Source organism: Paroedura picta, chromosome 18, assembly GCF_049243985.1.
Source record: "Paroedura picta isolate Pp20150507F chromosome 18, Ppicta_v3.0, whole genome shotgun sequence".
NCBI lineage: Eukaryota > Metazoa > Chordata > Lepidosauria > Squamata > Gekkonidae > Paroedura > Paroedura picta.
In genome coordinates, this window is record NC_135386.1 from 1,468,152 (window position 1) to 1,495,314 (window position 27,163).

Here is a 27,163-nt window from a genome sequence, read left to right on the forward strand (position 1 = left end):
GGTCTGTATAATTAACAGGGAGGGGTAACCTCCATGCGGTCGGCGGCTAATTTGGAGAACCACGGCCCGTGTTGTTGTGCAGCGTCTCCTTTATCCAACGGGAAGAGCTGGATTAATATTGATAATGTGCTACCGTTTGTGTGCCGTTTAGTGTGCAAACATCGGCCGTCCCTCTCCCACCCCGCCCCTTATGTGTGTCAGATTCCGGGCTCTTAAGAAGGGCTGATCTTCCTTGAAGAACAGGAACCATGCCTGATGCAGAGAGGTCAACCTCCAGGTGGGGCCTGGAGATGCCTGGGAGTAATTGCTCATCTCCTTCCTTCCTTCCTTCCTTCCTTCCTTCCTTCCTTCCTTCCTTCCTTCCTTCCTTCCTTCCTCTGACCTACAGGTTTTGAGTAGTATCAATTAACTCCCAACAAGGAATAAGAGAGAGAAAGGAAGAATTCAACTCAGGAAGGGCAGAATATATCATATTAAAGAAGGTATCATCAAAGGAAGAGCCTTTTGGGGGCTGGTTTTAGTCATAACCATCAAGACGAGTCTGACTCCACGGAGAAAGACTTAGATCAAGAGAGCTGATTACACCCTGCTTTTCACTACCCAGAGGACTCCCAAAGCAGCTTCCAATCTCCTTCCCTTCCTCTCCCCACAACCCTGTGAGGCAGGGGAGGCTGAGAGAGCTGTGAGAGAATTGCTATGCAAGGATAGCTTTGAGAGGCCTGTGACTAGCCGAAGGTCACCCTGCTGGCTGCACGTGGAAGAGGAGAATTAAACCCATTTTTCAAGATTAGAGGCCTCCACATTCTTCGCCACAACACCGCGCTGGCTTTGACCCACCGGTCCCGGGGCTCTGGCTCCCCATCTTTGGAGCGGCCATTCTGAGACAAATCTCCTTGACAGAGAGGCCGAGGACACGTTTCCATCGAGCGTCTCTGAGTCGCAGTCTCGGCCTGTGGAGCCTTGCACACCAGACCCGCGTGTGGGTTTTAATCAGGCCCCCCACTGTCCCCCCTCGAAGCCTTTTCCAGGGGTGGGGGGTGGGCCTCTTCAAGGCGGTTCGTCTCGACTGAGAATTATTAATGGCGAGCGAGAGGTCCGGGGCTCGGGAACAACTTCTTCATGCCCACGGTCTGCCAAGGACAGGTAGGCATTTCATGGCTAATTAAGGTTCCCTTCCCGTCGGAAGGAAGCGGCCGCAGGCAAGGACCACAGTGGGATGTGGCGTCTGATAGATGAGATGACAGTGCATCGCCGGAGAACGGCACGGCACACAGTCCTCCTCGGCTACTTCAATATCCCCCCAGCTTGCTTCTCTTCCCCCCCCCCCCAGGTCCCGGTTTTGCAGAATAACATCTACGACAGCAGAAACAATCCCTATAACATAGGTAGGACTACCGAGCAAAACTCAAAGCTGGAGAGGCAGGTTCGATTCCCCAATCCTCCTCCTCCACATGCAGCCAGCTGGGTGACCTTGGGCCAGTCACAGTCCTGTCAGAGCTGTTCCCGCAGAGCAGTTCTCTCGCAGCTCTCTCATCCCCACCTCCCTCACAGGGTGTCCGTTGTCGGGAGAGGAAGGGGGAGTCGTTTGTAAGCCGTTTGGGGATTCTCCTTTGGGGAGTGAAAAGCAGACAGTGTGTTCGCTCACCTGTATTGTTTCCTTTCCGTCGTACTAATCAGTTTCTCATTACGAACTTTGTGAGCTGGTCAAGGGTCCCTTGACCTTTCTGAGCCTGGAGACGTTTGGAATTCTGACAGCAAGGTCCGCCACAAAAAATGGTAGCTGCAGGAGGTGGGGCCAGCCACAAAATGGCCGCCCGAGGAGGCGGAGCAAGCTGCAAAATGACCACTGCAGTTAACTTCAGTGGCACAGTGCAGATTCTTGCGCTGTGGTGACAGTTGTTGCTAAAGCAATATTTAGAAATAAGTGGTAGGAAGGATCAGAATAAATTTCAGGACATTTTTTTGTCTTCTTTCTACCGGAGCACAGGAGGGGCTCCATGTCTCTTTAAATGTGAGTCACCCCAAACAATTATAATTTATAATACTCTTCCTATCAGATGCTCCTTAGGAAAAAGACATGTATAGAGCCTGAAGCGAAGAGTCCAGCTTGGCTTTTAAATGCAAATATTTTAACAAGCATAACACACAGAAGCATGAACTATCTATGGGCATATGTAAAACATCTTGTTTACCGCAAAAAAAAAAAAATTAAGCAAAAACAACAAAAAGGAAAATTGTGAAATGTCACCTTCTTTGTTTTGAAAGCTTTCCGCCGTATTGCGTTTGAAGCCCTTCTCGGTTTGCCTCTGCAGTTCTTGAACTCAGATTTTTCAGCTGTGGGGAGGAAAAGGAGAGAACTGGTTAGACTTGGGTGGATCAAGGGGCCAATAGCTTTTCATTGCAGGCAGAAGGTCCCCGGTTCAATCCCCGGCATCTCCAGTTAAAGGACCAGGCAGGAGGGGATGGGGAAGGCCTTGATCTGGGACCCTGGTTCAGGGGCAGAGCCTCTGCTTGGCATGCAGAAGGTCCCCGGTTCAATCCCCGGCATCTCCAGTTAAAGGACCAGGCAGGAGGGGATGGGGAAGGCCTTGATCTGGGACCCTGGCTCAGGGGCAGAGCCCTTGCTTGGCAGGCAGAAGGTCCCTGGTTCAATCCCCGGCATCTCCAGTTAAAGGACCAGGCAGGAGGGGATGGGGAAAGGCCTTGCTCTGGGACCCTGGCTCAGGGGCAGAGCCTCTGCTTGGCAGGCAGGAGGTCCCAGGTTCAATCCCCGGCATCTCCAGTTAAAGGACCAGGCAGGAGGGGATGGGGAAAGGCCTTGATCTGGGACCCTGGCTCAGGGGCAGAGCCTCTGCTTGGCAGGCAGAAGGTCCCTGGTTCAATCCCCGGCATCTCCGGTTAAAGGACCAGGCAGGAGGGGATGGGGAAGGCCTTGATCTGGGACCCTGGCTCAGGGGCAGAGCCTCTGCTTGGCAGGCAGATGGTCCCAGGTTCAATCCCCGGCATCTCCAGTTAAAGGACCAGGCAGGAGGGGATGGGAGAGGCCTTGATCTGGGACCCTGGCTCAGGGGCAGAGCCTCTGCTTGGCAGGCAGAAGGTCCCAGGTTCAATCCCCGGCATCTCCAGTTAAAGGACCAGGCAGGAGGGGATGGGGAAGGCCTTGATCTGGGACCCTGGCTCAGGGGCAGAGCCTCTGCTTGGCAGGCAGAAGGTCCCCGGTTCAATCCCCGGCATCTCCAGTTAAAGGACCAGGCAGGAGGGGATGGGGAGGCCTTGATCTGGGACCCTGGCTCAGGGGCAGAGCCTCTGCTTGGCAGGCAGGAGGTCCCAGATTCAATCCCCGGCATCTCCAGTTAAAGGACCAGGCAGGAGGGGATGGGGAAGGCCTTGATCTGGGACCCTGGCTCAGGGGCAGAGCCTCTGCTTGGCAGGCAGAAGGTCCCCGGTTCAATCCCCGGCATCTCCAGTTGAAGGACCAGGCAGGAGGGGATGGGGAGGCCTTGATCTGGGACCCTGAAGAGCAGCTGCCAGTCTGAGTAGTCAATTCTGACCTTGGTGGGTCAGGGTCAGTAGGAGGCTGCTTCCTTCATTCCCGGGTCACGATTCCAGCCCTTCCCCATTGCTCCCGCCAGATTCCTCTTCACCGCTAAGTGGATTTACCGTAACTCGGGCCATTCCGTATGTTAAACAATTGTTAAATGGAGTCGCTGCCTTTTTAACAGGTCTAATTTCCACTCCGTTTGTTTTATCTCTTGTTCCGTTCATTTACGGCTGGCCTTGTGTGTTTAATTTTGCCTCGAAGCGCGAGCCGAGCCAGAGACGTCTGCCGGAGTCGTCGTTCGCCGTGACGGCTCCTGCATCTCTCTGAGGAATTTCCCCACCTGCCTCTTCCTGCCTTTCAGGCGGACTTTAAGCCAAGAGGCATCCAGAGGGGCCTGCCTCTGCAAGGTGACCAGGGACTTCCTCTGTGGCCTCCCCCGAAATGCTAACCAGGGCCGATCTTTTCTTAACTTTCGCAGCCTGATGAGGCTGGCCGCTGGGGCTCAAGGCACGGCCTCTCTGACCAGGGTGGAAAGCACCATCAATTCGTAGCTGAGGGTTTTGAAGGCAAGAGATGGTCCCAGGTGAGTCCCCATCACTTGCCTCTGCACAGCAACTCCCATTGGTGGTCTCCCATCCAAATATTGACCAGGATTGACCCTGCTTAGCTAAGGAGTTCTGACAAGATTGGCCCAGTTTGGCCCAGCCAGGCCAGGGTGGTTGCAATATACCTCCTTATAAAGGCACCTCCTAAGGAACACACAAAAATATATTCTCTGCTCTGTTCGAGAGCCAGCTTGGTGTAGTGGTTAAGAGCAGCGGCCTCTAATCTGAGGGGGCATGTTCGATTCCCCGCTCCTCCTCCACATGCAGCCAGCTGGGTGACCTTGGGCCAGTCCCAGTTCTCCCTGGGCTCTCTCAGCCCCACCTACCTCACAGAGTGTCTGTTTTGGGGAGAGGAAGGGAAAGGCGATCGTAAGCCGCTTTGAGACTTCTTCAGGCAGTAAAAAGCGGGGTACAACTCCCCCAAGGTCTCCTCCTCCTTCGTCTCCCTTGTGTCTCCCGATAAACCGCTTCAGTAACCCAGTATCAAGACGGAATTATTGTTTTGCAAACAGAGTCAATTAAAACCAACACTTCTTTTTTTTTCTCCCCCTCGTAGGGAAGCCATCGGTGCCCATCCCTGTCTCCCTTCTGCTTCCCTCGCCTGACCTTGAGCGTTCCCCCGATGGCTCTTCCGGTTCCCTTGGACCGTCCCCCCCCCCATCTATCCACATCGATTAAACCTTGATCTCATTTATTATCTGAGGAAATGGTCTCAAGGTCACAGGGCTGGAAATTTAATTATGGTGGCAGTATATTAAGTGGCACATTTAAAGATGCTGAATCGTAGTAATTAATTTTTTGGATGGTGGTCTCCCGGGGAACAGGTCTTCTCCACACTGGGTGTTTAGACATCCATCAAGGCCACGGAGCGTGGCAGCTGTCTTTTAGCTTTAAACTGCATCGTTACTCATTTTTTACGGCTGCCTTTAAAAACACCCGACAACCCGGCCCCGTTTTTATTGTAATATATGTCTCCTGTTTGCGCAAAGCCATACTTCACCTTCGCTATAAAACACACCCAGAGGTGGCTCGGCGCTACCTGGCCTGCCCTCGGAAAGGAGGCCGTGTTACCCTTCGCTGACATTTAGAGCCACGGTGCCAGGGGTGAGCCGGGGAGGGTCTGGAAACCCCGCAGGGATTTGGCCCCTCTTGCCCCCAAGCTGGCGAATAATAATTCACTGACCAAGGGGTTTTTCGTTGGTGGCTTTGCTGGAGTGCCAAGTTACGGAGAGGGAGCCCAGCCCTGCGGAGGTCTTCGAATCTTGTAACGGGTAATGAAGGGACGGCCATTAAGCGGGCTGGTTCAAATATTAGGCGAGCGGGGGCGCTGGGATGTGTTTAACCAAGAGGTAGGGAAATAAGGACTAAATTACAGATATTCATTTAGAAACCTGGCAAGCGCCCAGCTAAAGCTTGGCAACCGGCCAACGCTCTTGCTTGGATAGAGCGTGTGTAGGCCCCCCCTGGCAGGGGAACCTTTAAGAAGCAAAGTGCTTCTGTAGACAATTGCTTCTGTAGACCTTCCACGTTTATGGTCCCTTTATGAATGCTTCCAGTCACTAATTCAGGTCCCTTCTGTCAACCGCAGGAGGCCAAAGAGAAAGACCCAGGGCATGTTGCCGGCGTTCCACAGGATGTGACATCATCGTGCCGTAACTTCTGAGTGACGCTCTGGTATTTGGTCAAACTCTATGTCAAATCTGTCTTCTACCATAGAGCTTCAGCCCAAATACCAGAATATCGCCCAGAGGTTGTTGACAGGTGACCTCACATCCTGTGCAATACCAGCCATGTGGTCTAGGCCTTCCTCTTTCTGCTACGAAGTTTCCCCGACGGCCGGCTGATTGGTGGCTGGGAGCAGATCCTGGCAGTTGGAGGATCCCACATCTACGGATTGGGGTGTGCGTGTCTGGCACCCCTAGTTTGGTTCCTGGGTCCGAGCATGCCGTTTTCATCTAGAGAACTTTCTTTTTTAAAGCTATATTTGACTCTACAAGTCCTTCCCTGGAGGATCAGCCCATTAAGAAATCTCCTTCAAATTGGAATTCTTCCGCCTGGGTACAACCGTGCAAACAACTGGCAGAATTTATTTAACCTTCAGCCGACTGCTCAGCCGAGTTGAAATTATTGATAGCCCATCAGTAATAATCAAGATGGAGAGGTTAAATGAAGATGCGTATCCCCTCCCCTCCTCTCCCCTCCCCCCTCCCCGGAGCCTGTACAAGACAACCATTGAACTGGTAACAGGCATCTCTGCTTAGAGAGCTCGGTCAAAGAACTCAGCTGCAAGAGGGAAATAAAACTGCTAAACGGTGGCCGCTCTCCAATCAGTCACAGGGGTAATGATGTTTGGCTTAAGTCAGGTTACATGCCCACAAATATACATCTCGGGCCGACAGCCTCTAAGAGAGCCTTAAGGTTCTGTTTATTGTTTGATATAGATAAGGGTCTCTCGCTTGATGTATGGTGGTCAGAGGACGCCGAAATAAATTTCGCAACGTTCGGGCAGGTAAAGTTAATCTCAATACAGGGCCGGTTGGAGGGAAGATTCATTCCGGGACAGCTCCCTGCCCCGTTAGGTTTGGTGCAAATCGCTTGAGGATGGGCAATTTTCGCCCTCCGCTGCTTCTGCATAAATCACCGGACCCACAGAGAGTGAATTTCTACACCTCTTTTTGTTGTTCTTTTTGAACTGGGATCAGATTTGGGCTCATCGGCCCAGATGAACGCAGGAGCAGAAGGAAAGAGTCTTATTTGGCACAGAATGGGGAGGAGCTGGGTCACTTTGCCCAGAGTGTGCCCCTAAAACATTTCTGTCCTTTCGCACACACAGAGACAGAACTTTAACACAAGCAGAATTCACCAATCTAAGGGTGATTTACTCGGGGATATTTGCATTCAAGGTGAAGCTACTGGATTTATTCTTGTAGGAGGAAGGCTCCCGACCTTTTTCAGCTTCTGGCCACCCTTGAAATTCTGACACAGGGCCCTGGGCGCAACCACAAAATGGCTGCCACAGAAGGCGGAATCAGCTACAAAATGGCTGCCCCACCCACAGTGATCCCAATTTCATTCCCAGATGACCCCACTCTGGGCAGTCTGGAGGAAATTCGACTCCCAACCCCATTCCCTGGTCATGAAAGGGCCCCAAGAGCCAAGCATGTAATAAATACTAATACTAATACTAATACTAATACTAATACTAATACTAATACTAATACTAATACTAATACTAATACTAATACTAATACTAATACTAATACTAATACTAATACTAATAATCCACAAATGCTGGAAAGCGACCGATCGGTCTGTAGCGCTGCTTCTGAGACACCGAAGAATTGTGAAGTTTCCCACAATTACCGAAGGAAGGACCGAAGAGGCAAGGGCCAATAGATCTTACCTCTGCGACACCCGTGGGACTGAGCCGGTGGGCTGCTCTTGATGGGAAGATGCATCAATTATCGGGACTTGACAAAAGGCTTCCTCAAGCAGAACCCCGGACCTTCCGAAACGTCTCGGCCAAACGCAGAGCCAGGCCCCGGTGCTTCATGAAGAGTAATCACTCACCCTCTTGTGAGTCCGTGTTTCTCTAACGCGCCGGAGGTGTTGAAACAACAGGCCCCCACCATGAACTTGGGCTGGAAACAGATTAACAAACCCAGTCATTCTACAGGCTCCGTCAGGTACGTGGAGGTGACTTTCGATGCCTCTCTTTCGGTGGAGGCACAGATCACGAAGACAGCATGTTGATCCTTCTTCCACCTTTGCCAGGTGAGCTATGAGTGCCCTATCTGGAAAACCTAGCCGCACTGATCTATGCGATGGTCACCTCAAGGTTACACTGCTGTGACTCGCTCTGTGCAAGTCTGCCTTTAGCCTGACCTGGAAACTAGCTGGTCCAAAACACAGCAGCAAAGACACCATGGAAGGTCCATAATCGACCAAGTGGGCTACCCTAAGAGGTGGGACAGCCAACGGATGGCTGCTTAATGACCACCGATAGCACACAGGAACAAGTGGAAGGAGAAGATTCTTCATTCAAATGGTGTCACAAGAATATTAGAAGAGCCCTGCTGGGTCAGACCAGGGAAGGTCCATCCAGTCCAGCCTCCCGTCTCACCCAGGGGCCAACCAGTTCCTCTGCAGGGCCAGCCACAGGGCAGAGAGGCCACAAATCTGTTCAGTCCCCTCTGAAAGCTGTTTATTCCTGTGGCCACCATGACACCCTCTGGAAGCCAGCTCCTCATTCTAGCCACTCTCTGTGTAAAGAAATATTTTGCCTGCCCCAAACCTACCGCCCACCAGCTTCACGGGATGTTCTAGCCTTTCAGGAGAAGGAGGGAGAGTTCTCTTTGTCCATTTCTCTCCACCCTGTGCGTAATTTTATCAATCTTTGTTGTGTCCCCCCCCCTTGGTTGTCTCTTGCCCAGTCTCTCCTTGTGGGCCCAGCTGTGCTACAAGGTCCACCAGCCTGGCCACAGGCAGGTTGTTGGATCTACTGACCCTGCCTTCTCCTGACCCAATACAGGCCAACGGGACTCATCGTTCCTGATTCATGGTAGTGCCTTGGGGGTGGCACTCACTTCTGTGCCTCGCAATTAATTTGCGATACGTTGCCGAAGCCATGTCTTGCAAAGCAGCTAACCATCCCCCCCCCCCCTATTTGTCTTTCACCGGGTAAAGGTATTCCGTCAATGTCGGGAAAAATATCCCTGCTGAGGATTCCACAGAAACCTCGAAAAACATTTAAATCCCATTAGCAACTCCCCTGCCGGATTGGAGGTAGACTTAATTGGGAGTCAACATACATTTTAAACCTCATGGATATCTATTTCTTTTTTCCAAAAAGGGGGGGGGGGAAACTTAGGACCTGTGTATGATTAACCGAAATCTCTCTCCACGGCACGACGAGGGATAATTAAGTTGTAAATGTGGGCTTTGTTTGCCAAATGAGAAACAATATTTTGAACAGTGGGGGTGTTCTCTCCGCAACTTGGTCTGTCTAGATAAATATAATTAGGTAATGGATGATGGTTTGTTAGCATTTTATTACCCGAATTTGCAAAGTCATTAAGAGTTATCACGAAGCGCACAACAAATATCGTAGGGGTCCCGATTTGCGGCGACGGAGAACGTGACTTTCCCCAACGGAGGCAAGGGACACGCGTTCGAGCAAATTACTTCTCCCTCTGCTCCGAGCAAGAACCGAGATTCTTTGGCACGGCAGATTTGCATACGCTAATTGCTAATCCCCATCGTTAGCAAGCACTGTAGCATCCCAGCGTTCGTGGTGATCAGCCGCGACATGGATTGAAGCCACCAAGAAGCCTCTGCAGAGCTGGCCGGGATGGTTCCCCTTTCGGAGGAGGTGAAAATGAGAGAATTACAGAATCCTAGAATCCTAGAGTTGGAAGGGACCTCATGGTCATCTAGTCCAAATCCCTGCACTAAGCAGGACACTCACAACCCTATCACTCACCCACTGTAACTATCTGCCGAGGAGAGGTGCCATCTGCAGAGGTTTTTCATCAGAGGCGAGATGGCCCATCTGACAGCTATGCCGATTCAGCAAATGTGTGCTATGCTATCAACTAATCTGCACCACCACTCAAATTTCCAATAGCCAATCCAATCTGGCCCTGCCTATTCCCTAAAACAGGGGTGGGCAAACTGTGGCCCTCCAGAGGTCCATGGACTACAATTCCCATTCGCTGGCAGGGGCTCATGGGAATTGTAGTCCACAGACATCTGGAGGGCCACAGTTTGCCCACCCCCTGCCCTAAAACAACATGGTGGGCACCAGAAAAGGGTGTGGCACCCTTGGGGACCAGGCTGAAGACCTTGATTCATGGAGTTAATTGTGCATTGGGAAATATCATCTTGGCTTTATGGGACCAGTTTCTTTCTCTGTCACGCGATTCACGCTTTTGAATTTCACAGGGCTCCTCTACTGGCTAACTTACTCGGTGTGAGTGTCTATCTTGCAAATTATTGCAGCGCTAGATTTTTAGTATATAAAAAGAGATTCCGCCTTTTCCACTATGGGCTTCATGTCCCTTCCCTCTGCGGATGAGGAAAATGAGAATGAATTTAGTGTCACCCACAAGCACAGCCTAAGAGGTTGTCAGACTGTAGAGGAATTGAAACAATGCCTTTAAATATTGTGCATTTGGCGGGGGCGGGGGATTCATTGTGGAGCATCAAGGCAGTAAATCAATCTTTACTTGTGGAAATATTATTTCACCGGCGTGGAAATGGAAACCAGACAGAAGCAGAATACCAAGCGGTCGGGATTTGACGGCCTTCCATGTTCAATATTTTTAATAAGAACTGTAAATAATAGATCATTTTGGATTACAATCCGTGATCACTTCCAAATTCGAATGGTATTTCATTTTAGTTATGGCCTGTCTCAACAGCAATCGGCAGTAAAAAAAAAGAGAAAAGGAGCCGTTCGTAGAGTGCGCACATATCATTTTTAAGACCTAGAATCGACTTCTGGAGCAAGTCCATTGCTTTAATTTATGGACGTCTGATGGGCCTTTTTAGGAATAGCGAGGACGATCCTCCACTCCTCATCCATCCTGTCTGGTTGTGGGTGCCGTTTTTCAGCCCCGGGTGTTTTGTTCGCTCACCTCTGGCCAGTGGAACTTTTCTGCTGAACCCGACTCCGCCTTTGGCCCATGAAGGTCAGGATGGGCATTCTGGAGGTTCCAGGAGGAGAGCCAGAACCCCGTTTGTTGAGGCCCACGTTCAACAGGGAGCAGGAAACAGAAAGCAGGGTGCTGGATTCAGGACCTCGGAGAGCTACCAGGAAGTACAGAGGTCCCTTCAAGCCAGTTCTTCCGTTCCAGCCATGGCTTAGTAAGTGACCAACCGGTGGCTCTCCAGATGTCCACATCTGGAGAGCCACTGGTTGGCCACCCATGGACTAGCAACTGGCCCAAGCCTTTAGCTATGATTCTTAATAAGGCAAAGTCATTTTCTACAATCTCTGGTGGAAACTTCAAGAACTCGGCGCTTCCTTTCCAGCAAAAGAGAAAACATGCTCCGTTTCGGAGAGTCACCATATTGGGGGCAAAAGAGTTCGGTTTCAGTCCTGGGACACCTCGAAGGCCAACAAGAAGGCCATCTCTATTTATCAGGGTATGGCCTTTTGAGAGTCAAGGCTTCTTGGGGAGACCACTGGGAAGAACCGCAGGATACAAGCAAAGCCCACCATAAATAAAACCGTATTTCATTTCTTGATTTCATTTGATCTCCACCCAGTGCCCTAGCAGTTAAAGTTTTGCCAAACCTGGAGGAGGCCAGTTCAAAAGACGCCAGCAGTATTTCTCACATACTTGACTTCTGCATCTCTGCCCAGATTCCCTCACCTTTGGCATGTGGGTGTACAGCAGCGAGAAGTCCCAGTCGGCTTGCGACAACCCTGCAGGGTTTTCCAGGCAACGGTTCCCCATGGCCTGCCTCTGGATAGCAACCCTTCCTCCAGTGGTCTCCCACCCAAGTATTAATAAACAAATTGCCTTCATGGCGTACCTCAACAGAGGTTTGGGTTCTGATCCACAGTCCTTCTCCTTGTAAGCAACGCTCAGGGACACTTACATACTTTGTTTTGGAGTCTTGTGCTCTCCACAAGATGGAGGAAGGCAGTTCGGAGGGACAAAAATATTTATGGCGTCAACAATAACGGATGCGCGGCCATTCTGCAGAGCATAATAGGGTTTTAATGTATTCCTCCTGTCCGCATGGTGTATCTCCGTGATAATTTCATCTGACAGCGTAATTAAATTGGAAAACAATTCCCATTTCCTATGTCTTTTATCTATTTATCTTCATTTATTTCTTTACTTTCTCCCTCCGCCATAAATATCGCGGTAAGAAGAGTTAAATAAGTTAAACCAATGCAATTACTTTTACAGATTGAAATTAACTTCATATATCAATTTGTACCCGTTTGCCGCGTATCTGCGCCGCGCCTGGGCCGCAGGGATATTTTACGGCGTCCGGGGCGGCTCCCGTGTTTGCCTTCTTGAGCGATGATCTGTGTGTTAAAAGCTGACGTTTTAACAGTATTTTCAAACAATTTCATTCATTATCAAATAACCATTTATTACGCCGTGGCAATTTCAGGCCGTTTACCGAACCCCTTCAGCACGTAGCAAAACAATGATTAATCAACCAGTGGGCCCTTTTTAATGCTTATCACAGCAAATAGAGAAAGAAACATTAAATAGTGAGTTGACAAGGGACGAGGCTGGATTACTAATTTCTTTTTTTTAATCCTGATGAGTCATTCGGTGAAAAATACTTTGAGTAAGGATTCCACCCCCACCCCACCCCCTTGCAAAATTAGACTGCAGATGGTATTTGGCTCAGCGAAGCTGAAAAGGGGATGGGGGGGGGGGGCTGCGGATGAGGGTCATTCTCTGAAATGCTTTCTCTGCACAGACCTTTAGAGGGGTGGCCGGTTCTCCTGGAATGACGACTGGTCTCCGGTAGAAAAGAAAAATACTCCAGTAGCATCTTAAAGACAACTCAGCTCTTGCTCAAGAGAGGCGGCCTCTAATCTGGAGAGCCGGGTTCAATTCCCCACTCCTCCTTCACATGCAGCCCACTGGGAGACTTTGGGCCAGTTCTCTCAGAGCTCTCTCTGCCTCGCCTACCTCACAGGGTGTCTGTGGTGGGGAGAGGAAGGGAAGGCAATTGGAAACCACTTTGAGACTCCTTTGGGTAGTCAAAAGCAAGGCACAAAAAACAGGTCATCTTTTCTCTTCTTTCCCACTGCTACAGACAGGTTAATGCAGCAACCCATCTAGAGCAGGTCTCCAGCTGGGCGACCTTGGGCTAGTCACCATTCCTTCAGAGCTGTTCTTGCACAGTTCTCTCAGAGCTCTCTGAGCCCCACCTACCTCACAGGGTGTCTATTCTGGGGAGAGAAGGGGAGAGTTTTTAATACGCCACTTAACACTCCTCCAGGTAGTGAAAAGTGGGGTATTAAAAACAAACAAACAAACTCTCCTCTTCTTCTAAGGATTCCCAGCAGCTGTTTTGCTGAGACCCACCACTGCAGCAGAGTTCCCCCAAAGCCCCCTCTGTGTTCCCTCTCTCCCTTGGAATGCTTCTGTTCATCCATCCCTCTGTCCAGACATGCTCATCGGCAGGGCGTGAGGCTGTGCGACGCAGCCAGCAGGCCCTCCCCACCGCCAGATCAAGCAAGCAGCACCCTGACTGATGGGGAGGACAGCGGAGCCCTCTTTGAGCCAGGGCTCATGAAGAACCACACATCGCTGCCTGGGAACTGGCAAAGCGGAGGATTCGAACTGCTGAACCTGAGGAAATAAAGGCTCCGCGGCCGATTAGCGGTCCCGAGTGGGACCGGCAAATGGCTGTCGCTTCATAATTAGCCATGTGTTAAGTGCCCCACCAGCCTCCATCGCGGGCCGAACACATCGCTAATGACATGAACTGAGCGTGCCAGAGGAGCGGGGGGGCAGGGGGGGGGAAGCCGGTTAAGAGTCCCTCTGTCATATTTAGCCAAGCAGCTCTCTGATGAATGGGCAGGCGTGCACCCGGCTGCTCTGAAATTCACACAAACGTTCAGGCTGCACTGCAACAACTCTGGCCAAAGCTTTGTGACCCACACCAGGGGTGATTTGTAGTGGAAACAAGGGGTTTAGGAAGGGTTGATTCCGCTCCGGATCCTGTGGTTGGGGGGCACTGCTCCCTTCTCCGGACACCTTATAGAAGTGAGCAGTGACTGCCAAAAACTCCTCCCCTGCCACAATTTTTTTAAAGACGCTTCTGGGCTCTGCCTCTTTCCTGCCATTGGCCCTCCAGAGGAACCGGTTGGCCAGTGTGTGGGGCAGGATGTTGGACTTTATGAACTGCTGCTCTGATCCAGCAGGTCTCTTCTGAGATTCTTAAGCTTGCTTGCCTGTATATTAGACTAACGGTTGTAACCTCATTAAAAAAAAATCATGTTTCTGAAAACCTAAGGCTACTTTCATTTGCATTGCGTGTGAGTAGGTCAGCAAAGGCGTTAAAAGACCCTCGGTTTCCACTTTGTAGGGTTTTATGCTTTTATACATTTCACTTCATCTGTTTTCCTGATTTTTGGTTATTGGCTGCCACCCCGTGGCAAAGCCAGAGGACTGCATGACAGGCATCCTCAACCAGCTTTCACCCCGTAGCCCTGCCTCTTGGTTACTTGGAGGTGAAGCTCTTGGGCTGCCTCAGGAATCTTTTAAAAGGGACCCAAGAATCGCAGGAAATACAACCTGCATGGCCAGTTTGCACATCAAGCTTTGTCAGAGATATCCATTGCAACTGGATGGGAGACAAAAAGCAGATTGGGAAGTTTTCTGGAGTATTTTGGTACTGCCTGAAATATTTACTATCACCCAACTTGGTTCTTTTTATGGTATCATCTAAACTGATCTCCAGTTTGATACCATTCGAAGAATTATCACATTCTTCCTCTCTTCTTGGGCTTTCGGGAGAGCTGAATTTTGGGGTCTGAAAGACATCGGATCAGTCTCGTGCTTTTCAATTTTCCATTGGAAGCCCTCCATTTTCTCCTCCTCAGAGGGCTGATACCAGCTCTACCCAATCCATCCAAAAATCCCACAAGATGAAGACAAACGAGTTTTAATATCAGCTCCTGAATCCCCCACCCGTGTAAAAAAACAGACATCCAGCCTGCAAAAGAGGTCTGGGGAATTAAAAAACAATGCACATTGTTTTGAGACATTTTAGCTGGTTGGGCTCAACATATAAAAAGCTACTGCACAACGCTGTTTAAAAACGCTTATGATCTTCTCCAGAACAAATTTAGACTCCAACCAAGTTTTATTCCGTGCGCCCGCACAATTCCTCTGATCTTTCTCCTCCCTCCCGCCCATACAGCTGCTTTCTTTTCAAAAATCAAAATCTATTTCACAACACCAAAAAAAAAAGCGCTATACAAATCCCCCTCCTGCCAACTCCAACGCAGAACCAACCGCGCGCATGCGCCTTCGCCGGCCGCCGCCCGAGACTCGCCCGCTCCCCAATGCGCATGCGCGAGTAGCGGTTTCCTCGTGCGCCTCCCTTTATCGGGGGGGAAAAAATAAAGGGAGGGTCGCGTTCGGCGCCGCGTTTTGACGCAATGGCTTCCGGTTTCGTGACGTTCTCTTCCGGGGCATTACCAGGAGGGGGTCGTTGAGGCCGGCTGAAAGGCAGGGCGGGGAAAAGGGGGGCAGCTGAAAGCCCCTTTGCCCCCCAACCCCCCCCCCCGGGGATAGGTGAGTATTATGGGTTGGAGGGCAGAAATTTGGGGGGGGGAACTGCCCATTTTTAGGAAATGGGGCTGGTTTGTGCTGCAAACGTTGCTTCAGTGTGGGGTCTTTATAGCCTTTTATTTTTATATTATTATTATATAGATATCTCCTATTTAATCTTTATATTACCTTTTATTGCCTTTATATTGCCTTTTATTATCTTTGGCGAACTTATAAAAAAGCTTTAGTGTTGTAGTATCTTTTTTATTATTGCTATTGCTCAGTGGGCTTGCCTTTTTTTTAAAAAATTGCCTTTAGCAGCAGCAGCAGTAAAGAGCTTGGGGCCTTTTTGGCTCTCCAAAAGCAGCTCTGCAAAAACACAAGCGAAGCACACACACAAGATTTGGCATAGCTGTGCTCATTGTTGCAGCCATTGACCAAATGGAAAGCCACAGGCACTGTCATTAAAATTCAGTCCTACCAGATATGACATAAAATGGACTTAAGTGTGGTGGTTTGAGGAACAATCAGTGTCCAGTCTGACAAGCTTAATATTGGTAGAAGATTCTTATGCTGCAAACCACACTCACTAAAAAGGCTGGGCTAAGACAATAGGGACAGAGACAGAAAGGCACAGATTGCACAAACTTTGGCTTTCAAGCCATTGTAAGTCTTCTGGTTAGAATTTTATTTTGAAGCTACCTTTTTGAATTTTTTCAAGTAAAAAAAGTCTGTATGTTTTGTTCTGCCGGCCCATAAGTGTAATAAATGATTGGTTTAGGAAAAAAAATGAAACTGAGAAAGGTAAATGTGGGTTTGTTTATTTTTGCTTGATGATGTTACTGTTCAATCGCGTCCGACTCTTGGTGATCCTATGGGGCATCCAGGTGAGCCGTCTGTACTGTTGCATGTAGCTTGTTTTGATGCGGCTTGTGCCAATTAGTTCCTTGGTGGATTGTGTCCCATGCTAATTCTAGGGGTGTGAAATGTGTGTGTGTGTGGGGGGGGGGTTGCTGACTGCCACCAAAGCAGTCAGTGGAGAACTGTCTGAGGGGAGCCATGCAGTAGAGCAGGGGTAGTCAACCTGTGGTCCTCCAAATGTTCATGGAATGCAATTGTAGTCCATGAACCTCTGGAGGGCCACAGGTTGACTACACCTCAGTAGAGCATCCAGGTGCCAGTCAAGTAGCCCACTAGAGACCAACCAGTTGAGCTTTTGAGAGCCAAAGCTCTCCAAGTAGGAAACTACTGGATCCAAGTAGGAAACTACTTGTAGCTTGCCTTCCCGCTTGTAGGGTTTGGATCAATAGTGGAAGAGGATGGCTTGAGAGAATGTCCACCAGGATTTTCCAAGATCACTGCAACAAAACACAGGAAGCATTTAAGGGCTTGATCATTTTGCAGAGTTTAGTCTCCCGAAGCCAGGGCTAAGAAAGGACTGCTGATGGGTGTTTTGCGACAGCGGATATGTTACATATGGCTTGTGAAAACATAGCAACTTCTGCTTTTGAGCTGGAAGGGAAGTCCGTCTTGAAGCTTGAGAGCTAGATCTGTTCTCTTTTGCCTTGCGCTTTCTCTGTGAAGCTTACAGGGTTCTCCCTTCCTTAGAAGAAGAAGAGTTGGTTCTTCTATGCCGCTTTCCTCTACCCGAAGGAGTCTCAAAGTGGCTTCCCTTTGTGTTTGTATTCCTGGCGGCTGTTAAATTACTGCCTTGTTAAGCAAGAAGATGTGCCGTGTGGAACATGTAGAGATAATAACCCCTCTGGTTATGTGTTGAGGCAGCGAACCAAGACTGTCTGCCAGCAAAGAGTGCTGGTTGGGTGGAGTTACTTCGGATGAAATCTTTGCTGCAACATCCTGTTCCCTAGAATGTCATGAGTTCTTTTAATGGAGACCGGGGAATTTTTGCCTCTGGTTTCCTGTAGGGCAGAATTGGACAAGAAGTGTATGCCTGCACTGTTATATATCTCCTTGCTTGGTGTCACGTTATATATGCTTCCCCCCCCTCCTGTTTCGACCTTTTGCAGGCAATTGAAGAAAGTTTTATTCAGGACTGCACTGGGCTGAGTTTCCTAGCAGTCCTGAATTGGGATTTTAAATTTTGCTTTCTAGGATGTTTGCATGTTTACATTTTATTACAATTCAAAAATATAATAATTACATTTATATATATATGCCGTCCTCTCCCAAAGACTCAGGGTGGCTTACAGGTTTTAAAATATCATATAAAATTATTATAATACAATTAACACTTATATTAAAATTATTCAGATGCATCACATTAGCGGCATACTTCCACCCTCTTTCTGGGGTGGAGGACGGGATGTGCATATTATTCTGGCGACATTCTAACTGGGGGGCTTCTTGGTTAGGGAGACCTGCAATTGGGACGGATCCTGCAATTGGGACGGATCCTTCCTGCCGTAAAGAAGAAAGGCAGCTAAAACCCATCTCAGTAAACCATATATATGTTCCCTTACTAAGGTGGCCATCCTCCAGGTGGCACCTGGAGATCTCCCGCTGTCAAAACCTGACGACAAGAGATGCCAATTCATTTTAGCCCTTAATTATCAAAGCCCTCCTGGCATGGCCGCTTCTCGTCCGGTCTTGGTCTTGGTTCTGCTTTCCTTGGAGGGTCTCTCGACTCCTGGGTCAGGCGAACCAATGTCCATATTTTGCAGTTCTTGGCTGACGTCTCGATAAGGCGAGGAGGCGCTCAGGATCCCATGGAGGCCTCATCCTCCATCGAGGCCAAGCTGAGGATGGAGGGGGTGGAGCTGAAGGAGGAGTGGCAAGACGAGGACTTCCCACGGTAAGGAGGAGGGCGCGGGCCTTGCGCACTAATCGACACCTTCTCAACGCAGATCCGGTTTCAGCCCGGCTATGAGAAATGGTGGTGGGAGGGGGGTTGTTGAGTCCTGTAGCCCCGTCCCTGCCTGTTCAGAACGCCGAATCGCTTATTTGAGCAAACCTTTCTGAAGCATCTGCCCTCTCTTCCAGGCCTCTGCCGGAGGACGACCACGTTGAGGATCTGCCGGGTGCAACGAGAAGCGGGGACTGTTCTGGCAAGTGCACACAGTCTTAAGGCTATTTTAGCTACAAGGCTACAGTGGCCAGTCAGTTTCTCTGGAGGGCCAGCAACAGGGCTTAGAGGCCATAACCTTCCAAAGACCAGTGAGGGTCCATCATCAGAAGAGCCTTGCTGGAACAGACCAGTGGTCCATTCAGTCCAGGGTCCTGTCTCACAGAGTGGCTAACCAGTTCCTTAGGAGGGCCAGCAACAGGGCAGAGATCCCGAGGCCATCCTAAGAACATCAGGAGAGCCCTGCTGGAAAAGACCAGGGGGTCTCTCCAGTCTGCCTACCCCAGTTCCTCTGCTCAGTTCTGGGGCTTGAATATAACCCCTCCTTCACTCTCCCTTCCTAACCTTTTAGAAGCCGGCGACGGCAAAGCTAAGAAGAAGCTGCTGACCCCGAACATTAGCCTGACCCTGGATCACAGCGTGGAATCCGGTTTGTCGGAGGAGTTGGACGAGAGCGGGGAGATCGACCTGGATGACCTGGACACGCCCTCTGAAAACAGTAATGAATATGAATGGGAAGGTGAGCCTCTTGCATCCCTGGACCAAGTGCCACGGCCTGAAATTTGCATCTGGGTCGCAAAAAGCAGGATATTATTTAAAAAACCAGTTTCATGTGTCCCTGGACTTCCTTATCCACAGAGCAAGAAGAATCAGGTCTCTTCTTGTCAGATACCTCCTCGGGGGCTACTGGGTTAATCTAGAGTGGGAAGAGCGTTTCTTTGGAGCTAGTGACTGACCATTTGGGGCCTTCAGCTGATGCCTTCTGCGCCTGTGGTAGCGCATCGCTCAATTACGCTTCTGATGTGACCGAGAACTGGAGCGAGATGAATTACAGTCCCACGGGATGGATCCTGTGGGCCCCTCTCAAAGCTGAAGGGGCCTTTCCCAGACGCAAGCGGCTCTTTCTGTCCTCTTCTCTCAGAGGAAGGCGTTTCCGTTAAAAAGTCCTTTGGGCTTAAACTCCGCATGCGTTGTCTGTGCGATGCTGGGAGTGAGAGAGGGCGGAGAGTCACGTGTCGCTGGAATAAGGTCTCTGTCTCTTCTCTTCTCTCCAATGTGGTGGTCAGCGTTTTCCTGGAGGGATAGTTTCCATTAACAGCTCTGTCTTGGGAACCTGCTACTAACACGCGATAGTTTTTCTCACACCTGTGTGGGTAAGGCTTGTGCTACTGACATTTCTTTTCACCAAGTCCTGATGACGATGTGTTTTCAAGAGCGCCTCTCCTAAATACCCGAGATCTTGCTTAGTTATGATTGAAACCTCTATTTGCATGCCTGCCATGAATCAGTGGGTGGAAATGGCTTATTGCTTAAATCAGTAATGAAGGGGGCAAGTGTTACTTGGGGCTCCCTTGGCACAGAGCAGTCCACAAGGGTTTACATTGCTAATCCTAGATTCAGGTCATATTGGTCTGAAGCAGCAGAACCAAGTTTGATCTAGTGATGCCAAGAATCGCAAAACCGAGAAACCTGTAGAACATCTCGGCCTTCCAGGGCACCCTCAGTGTAGCTCTTTTATTGCAAAAGAATTTCAGAAACAAACTAGAATGGGAGATTGCTGAAACACAGGTTATTACAATACTCAGGACCATTGACCTCCCCCCCCCCCGGGCTTAACAGAGATATCGGGTTCTTATCTCACTACATATGCTGATATCATTCAGTTCTCCAATCTGTTTGTAAATTTATATTATGCTATATGCTAATCTATTCACAGATTTCACCAATTGCCTTAATCCCATCTTCGCTCTAATTGGCCCTTCTTGGCAACGTCCCCCTCACTTACACCCTATACGGAATGGTTGGTGACCCTGTTTCAGCATATCTGAAGAAGTGTCCATGCTCATGAAAGCTTCTACCCAGCATAAGTGTTTATCCTCATTCGTTTTAGGTCTTTCCACACACAAAAAAATTGATACTTAGCTCACCCTTATAAGGTGGAACTGCTCTTGACAAACATTGATTTCCAGCTAATCAGAAGACCAGTTCATATATTCAGGGGTTTGGAAAGGAATCAAAAACTGTCACGCATCCGCAAATGACGACATTCTGTTTGGTCAGTCCCGTAAGCAAGAGGTTTCTGGGTGGGAATTTCGGCAGGCTCATGGAAGCATTTCAACCCCTGCTTAGCAGGATGACGAGCCCGTTTGATCTCATCTGCAATTTTCGGGCCTGCAGTCGACTAAACTTCTTTCCCACCCCTGGACAGACGACCTTCCGAAGCCCAAATCGACTGAAGTCATAAGGGAAGGCGAGCTTCCGGAGTACTCGGCATCCGAGGAGAAGGAGGAGGAACGGCGCTGGCGTCTGTTCCGGATCGGAGACCAGTCCCACCGGGTGGACATGAAGGCCATCGAGCCCTACAAGAAAGTGATCCGGCACGGAGGTGAGGAGGGGCAGGGGGGCCGCCAGGGCGGGAAGCGCAGGAAGAAGCGCCCGAATGACCTCCCCGTCCTTTCTAGGATATTACGGTGACGGATTAAACGCCATCGTCGTGTTCGCTGTTTGCTTCATGCCGGAAAGCAGCCAGCCAAACTACAAGTACTTAATGGATAACCTATTTAAGTAAGTTGTGCTCAGTGAGTTAAAATTGGCTCCTGCAGCCACACGGTTGCCCCGCCTTGAATGGTCCGGGCTAGCCCGATCTCAGAAGCTAGGCAGGGTCCTCCCTGGGGTAAACGGATGGGGGACCCGTGAGGAAGTCCTGGGTCGCTGTGCAGAGGCAGGCCATGGCAACCCCTGCTGGCAGGGGCTCATGGGAATTGTAGTGCCTGGACATTTGGAGAGCCGTAGTTTGGCCACCCCTGGTCTAAACGTTCAAGTTTCCCTTCCCCATCACGGATTGCTCCAGATTTGCCGGTAGCCTGGCCCCAACCTGCCCCGCCCCCAGCTAGGGTCCGATATACCTTTTGTGCAACCTGCTTAGCGAACGGGAAGGTGGGCCTTCAGAGGTGTCCTCGGCCCTGCCTCTCTCCTCGTAGGTTTGTGATTGGGACGCTAGAGCTGCTCGTCGCCGAGAACTACATGATCATTTACCTCAACGGTGCCACGACGCGGAGGAAGGTGCCCAGCCTAGGCTGGCTCCGGAAGTGCTACCAACAGATCGACAGGAGGTGAGGAGGGAGGGAGCGCTGCCTGCAGAGGGTCGGGGTTGCTTGTCCTTGCCGAGGGACGGAAAGCAAGCAGCGTTGCTTCATCCATGTCACTTGGGTAGTGAAGCTTCCAGAGCGGGAGGGAGAGTGCTGAGAAAGAGCAGGGCCAGGAGGATAGAAGGAGAAATAAACCGGGCACCTGGTATGGGATCCCTCGACAGTGAGACAAAATCATTTTTGTGTAAAGCAGATTTCCACACAGACCACCCTTCCAAAAGGTGGGCGTTCTTGTCCAACAAGAAAGAAAAGGCCATGTGGTTAACATGGTAACATCCCACTATGTTACCCACTATGTTGTGGGCTCACAAATACCTTCCAGATCCCCCACCTCCAGTTCTGCCAACTTTCTTCTCCGTGAGCCGCTGAGCAGGGATCATCTGCTTTGTCCCGGCACCTAGGTGGAGGATGTAGATAAGCAGGCCTGTCTCTGCCCTTCTTCCCGGCTGGCTTCCCCTCCTGGTTCTGCTTCCTGGCCGGAACCTGACCCTCCGCAGGTAGGGGGACGCCTCTCCCCTCCGTCCTCTCTTCCAGTCGCCTCGGCACAAAGCCGTGATCACGCCACGGTTAGTCCAGCTCTAGTGAGAATCGCCGGCCGGAGGCGCTTAGCTCCGTAGGAGTCCTGTCTAGCAACGTGTAGAGCGATAGAGAGCGGCTACAAAGCTTCTAGCGTCTGCTGTGCCCAAGCTGAGGCTTTTGCGCGTGCGTCCTTTCCGTGGCCGACTCTCTTCCTTTTTCCTTTAGGCTGAAGAAAAACCTGAAATCCTTAATCATCGTTCATCCCTCCTGGTTTATTAGGACGCTCCTAGCAATCACGAAACCTTTCATTAGGTAACGCTTCAAAAACGGGTGTGTTTCAAAACGTGGCGGTCTGTTTCCTTTTATTTAGCGGTAACCGTGTCTTGCAATCTCTTTCTTCCAGTTCCAAGTTCAGCCAAAAAATCAGATACGTTTTCAGTCTGGCGGAGCTGGCAGAACTGGTCCCCATAGAGTCGGTGGGCATTCCGGACTGCATAAAACAGTAGGTGTCGGGTGCGCCTGTCCCTTAGCCAGGTAGCTATTTGGCAGCGGGTTTTAGCTTCTGGAACCCCCTTGCCTCGCTTTGGTTGAGGCCTTTCTCTCGGAGAGAGCGTCTCTCAGCTGGCCGAGAAAATGAATCACAGTGGAGGGAGAAGGCCGGTTCCTGCTGACCTGTGGCGCTTTTCTTCAGCGCAAAGTCAGGCTGCTGCCACCGGTATGGTTGCCAGCCTCCAGGTGGTGCCTTGAGATCTCCCAGCATTCTCTTCTCAGAGTTCTGAGTTCAAATCCACGCTGTGGAATTATGAATGTTGCAGACCGATTGCTTTCCTGCCCTTCTGAGGGATTGTGAAACTTGGGGGGAGGTGGGTGGGTGGGGACAAAGCGTGCTGGGGAACGGGGGGAGTGTTTGGCAGCAAATGAAATCCCATTTCCTCGACATCGGCTTTTAAAAGCGGGCCAAGGCCTCTGCCAGGCTGCCGTTGCCTTCAAAACTGCGTGGGGGTTGGCTGGCGTACAACGTTGCACTTGAACTAAAAATCAAATTTTCCCCCACCAAGGTACGACGAAGAAAAACTTAGAAAGAAAGCCAACAGGTATATGCGCCTCTCGATCAGGGCTCCGTCTAATCCCAGCCAGCTTAGCACTGGGCCGAGGCACGCTTCAGCGAACAGCATGCGCAAATTGGCGTGCGCCTGCTGGCCGAACCTACCCCTGTGCTCGTCTGAGCTCCTGCCATAGCTGTGTGTGGGTTGTGTAAATAAGAGCCTGCCTGCTGCTTGGGAAGCCACCAACCTAGCCCCCATACTCATGTCATTCATCTGCTCGTAGCACCCAACTTTGGGCTGGTAGCACCGCAGAGGGGTTTCCACAGCAAAATGTTTCCAGAACGTTAAGCTTCTAGCCATCGCTGAAGTCTAAAGATTGCCTGGTTGATGGTGGTTTTTCTAGCTTCCGGGTCTGTGTCCCTGCGCCGTGCTTTCTTTCTCTCCCCAATTGCATGCTTGGGTGTCTCCCGGTGCTTGGAAGCGCACGGCCTGCTCACCTGACTTCTCACGGCTTCTCCGGTTTGTGAAACGCTGTCTGGTCATCTGCTCGACCATCGCTCCTGCCACTAACAGCCTCCCTTGATCCAGAGTGCGCCCAGGGGTGTGAGGACGCTTCCCAATACGTGATTCTCAAGGCTTAGGGGGCAGGCTGCCGGCCGGCGAGGGGAAGGAAGTTAGGTAGCTGAGGAAGGTGTGTTTTTCTGGCTTGATTCAGAATGTTTGACATGGCCCGGCACAAACAAGGAATCCGGCCTAACCCAGACTTGGCTGTTAATGGGAATGGTTCCGTTGCAACGTGGTCAGGAATTTCCATATGGAAGGCTCCCAGAGGATAGATTTAAGAGGGGATTAGAATTGTGGAGGATAAATCTGCCAGTGGCTGCTAGCCCTGGTGACTGAGAGAACCTCCACATTCAGAGGCACGAAACCTCTGAATCCCAGAGACTGGAGGCAGCATCAGGGGAAGGCCTCTCCCTCTCTGCTCTGTTGTTGGTCACTGTCTGAGACAGGAGGCTGGACTAGACGGCCCCTCAGTGGCCTGAGCCAGCAGGCGACTTCAAGGCCCCGGCCTCTCTGCCCTGCAGAGGAACCGGCTGGCCACTGTGCGAGGCAGGAGGCTGGCCTCGAGGGATCCAGCAGGCCTCATCTGATGTTCTTACGGTTCTCACAGGTTTTGAAAGATTTGTGTCCACCGTTTCAGTCTCCTGGGCGAACATAATATTTAAAAGGCATAAGCTTTCATCCATAGAGGATCTCCACCCACACCTCAACTCTCTAGCTAAGTGGGTTGGATGTCCGTCAGGAATAAGATCAGAAATTGGATGTGGGACGAGGAGAGAGGCCAAGTGGGATCTGAGGATGCCACGTCCTGCCAAGGGCAAGGGGGTTCTCGGGTGCCCTTCCGTCCTGCCAACCAGCCCGGCTGACTCTCAGGTGCTTAAAGTGGGTGGGTTGGGGGGGACTGTGCCAGGCAGGTCTGACTCATTTCTTTGTAACAGTCACCTTGCTAACCTCACCAGTCCTCATTCGTGATTCACAAGGGGAGTCCAGCTGCTCTTGTGGGGGCTGTCCCATTGCATTACTGCGTCGCCTTCCTTCAGCTTGTAAGGAACTCGGTTGATCTTCAGTTTCTCTTTCTCTCCCCCGCCAGAATTGACCAAGAGCTCAACGGGAAACAGGAACCGAAGACGGAGCAGTGACGGCCCCCCTCCCCTCCCCGTGTCGGAGTCGAACCAAGACGGAGAAATGTGCCGGCAGAATGATGTCTTGCCTCTGAAAAAAGAAAGCCTTCTTGCGGCGGAAGGTTTGCCCTCTGGACTGGCGCCTGGCGGGTTTTGTCTGCAGCGTTGCCTTGTCCGTCCAGACTCATAAGCTGCCTTTTCTTGTAACTGCCTTCCCCTCCGAGCGTCACAGGAGTGCCGTGGGAGGGCGCCGGTGTTGTATCTAAAAGGATGCTTCTTCAGTAAATATTTATATGCATAAATGTTAAAGGAAAGGAAGAGAGGATTATATATATATATATATTTACAACTTCTTAAAAACAATATATAGCACCTGCCTGCAGGGTGTTTGCAAGGAGGCTAAGGGCAACGTCGACTGCTGTCACCCCTTGGGCAATAAGTGCATATCACAATTTCTCCCAAGGGTCTGCCGCCTCTCGGTCAACAGAGAACCCCGCCCACACCCTCTGCTGGGCAGGGATAATCAGCTGGGTGGCATTAAGGCTGAGGCTCCCGTTTTGGGGGAGAGCAGCATTCGTTACACTGCTTTGGTGCTTCTTGGCCCCCAGATGGTCGGCCCTGAGCCTGCCGCCTTTCATTTTCAGCTCCCAACAGCCGTGCCTGTGAACGGAGAGGTTCAAACCTTGGAGCCGCTGGATTTGCTTGAACTGTGGACATCTGACGCACCAGCAGGCCTTCATTGGCCAAAGATCTGTATTGGCACAACCGGCCCGCAGTCTTGTGTGTGAGATGTGCCAGCCGTCCAGGCCGAAAGGCAGAACTGTGCATTGATCCGACGCGGGGCTACTGCCAAAACCGGCATCCCCATGTTGTGAGCGTCCTCTCTCCATAATACTAAGTGCCTCTTGCTCCATGTTTGGCTATGTGATTTTTCCGCTGCCCTCCCGTCACGCGGGATGGAGAAATGCGCCATGGTGGAGACATGGAGCATGCCAATGCAGTAGGGGCCGGAACTTGACGCAGGGCTGCTGCTTTTCCAGCGGGAGCCCTGTTTCTCTCCCCTCCTGTGCCAGACGCACTGCTTTTCCTGCCATTTTGCCGACAGACTGTGCCTTGTGCTTATTTTTGATCAGCACCTTCCACCAGCACTAATTTCACTTTATGGATTTTTAAAGGAATCTTTCTTTAAAAAGAAAAGAAAAACCTGCACTCTGCATGCTTTTCACGTGTGTGGAAATGTACTCGGGGCCCTAGCGTAGCCAGAGAATCCTTATGTCTTGGGTGAATGTCAGTCACAGGTCTATCCCACACCCGATAAACCCACTGTGTCGATGCACAGAAGGGGCGGTTTTCCAAAATATCCGCCTAGAAATGCTTTGCTGACTTACTTGGCAAAGAAGGAAATCCTTCAAAGAAATGTTTCATTTGCCCTTTTAAAAGAAAACCCTGTTTTGTCACTCAAAAGCCACTTATCAACACTTTACCGTCCCCGAAAACAGTGTTTACGTGGGAATTGCTTGGCTGTGTCGGTTTATCAATGTGTAGTCAATAAATAAGTGTTTTTACAGAAACGACGTGGATTTGTCTGGGTGTCTCATTGGGACTGCGCTGGTGCTGCCCCAGGCAACAGACCTGGCCTGTACACAATGATTCACAACGTTCCTGAGATAAAAGAGTAGGGACTGGGGTGTCTGCTGCTCTATATAGCTTGGTGAAACTAGCAACCTACTATAGAATTTTTGCATCGTTTAAACGGGTCTTGCAAATGCTCCTGTTTTGCTTTGGTTCTGTTTCAAACTCCCTAGTTGGTTCTGTGTCCCAGATCCGATTCTCTAGTTTGGCAGAAATCCCATCCTGGCAAACCTTCAGTGAACACGCTTAACACACTCTAGATGTTCAGTTGGGTGGCCGTGTGGGTCTGAAGTAGTTGAACACAGTCTGAGCCTAGTGGCACCTCGAAGACCAGCAGATTTAAGGTATAAACGTTCACGTGCATACATGCTGTATCTGAAGACGTATGCATGCACACCGAAGCTTATATGTTGAATAAGACTTGGCTGGTTTTAAAGGTCCCCCTGGACTCCCAACTTTTCTTCCACCGTTCAGGGATTAATTCCCTGCAGGCCCACTACTTATGCCTCTGCATGCACTAGCTCCTGCCCGTGTGCAGAGAGCCGATTGCAAAGCTGGTTCAGTGCCAGCCCAGTTGCAAGAACCTTCAGGGTTCTAAATGGGCTCTACTCTCGTGTAAGCGGACACAGGCTGATCAAAGGGC

At 50.5% G+C, this 27,163-nt stretch overlaps 1 protein-coding gene across 2 annotated transcripts; it reads left to right on the top strand.

The window, feature by feature from the left end:
- Positions 1-15,278: 15,278 nt before the first annotated feature.
- BNIP2 (BCL2 interacting protein 2) lies at positions 15,279-26,462 on the top strand. Of its 2 annotated transcripts, XM_077317546.1 has the most exons (11): positions 15,279-15,434; positions 18,092-18,222; positions 18,411-18,475; positions 18,845-19,012; positions 20,702-20,878; positions 20,955-21,057; positions 21,474-21,605; positions 22,386-22,472; positions 22,564-22,662; positions 23,219-23,254; positions 24,858-26,462. In XM_077317546.1, exons 2-11 carry the CDS (start codon positions 18,137-18,139, stop codon positions 24,904-24,906), a joined length of 1,002 nt encoding a protein of 333 aa, XP_077173661.1. In that variant the 5' UTR covers positions 15,279-15,434; positions 18,092-18,136; the 3' UTR covers positions 24,907-26,462. The 2 variants fall into 2 exon arrangements, with proteins under 2 accessions (XP_077173661.1, XP_077173662.1); XM_077317547.1 differs by lacking the exon at positions 23,219-23,254.
- The last annotated feature ends 701 nt before the right edge of the window (positions 26,463-27,163 follow it).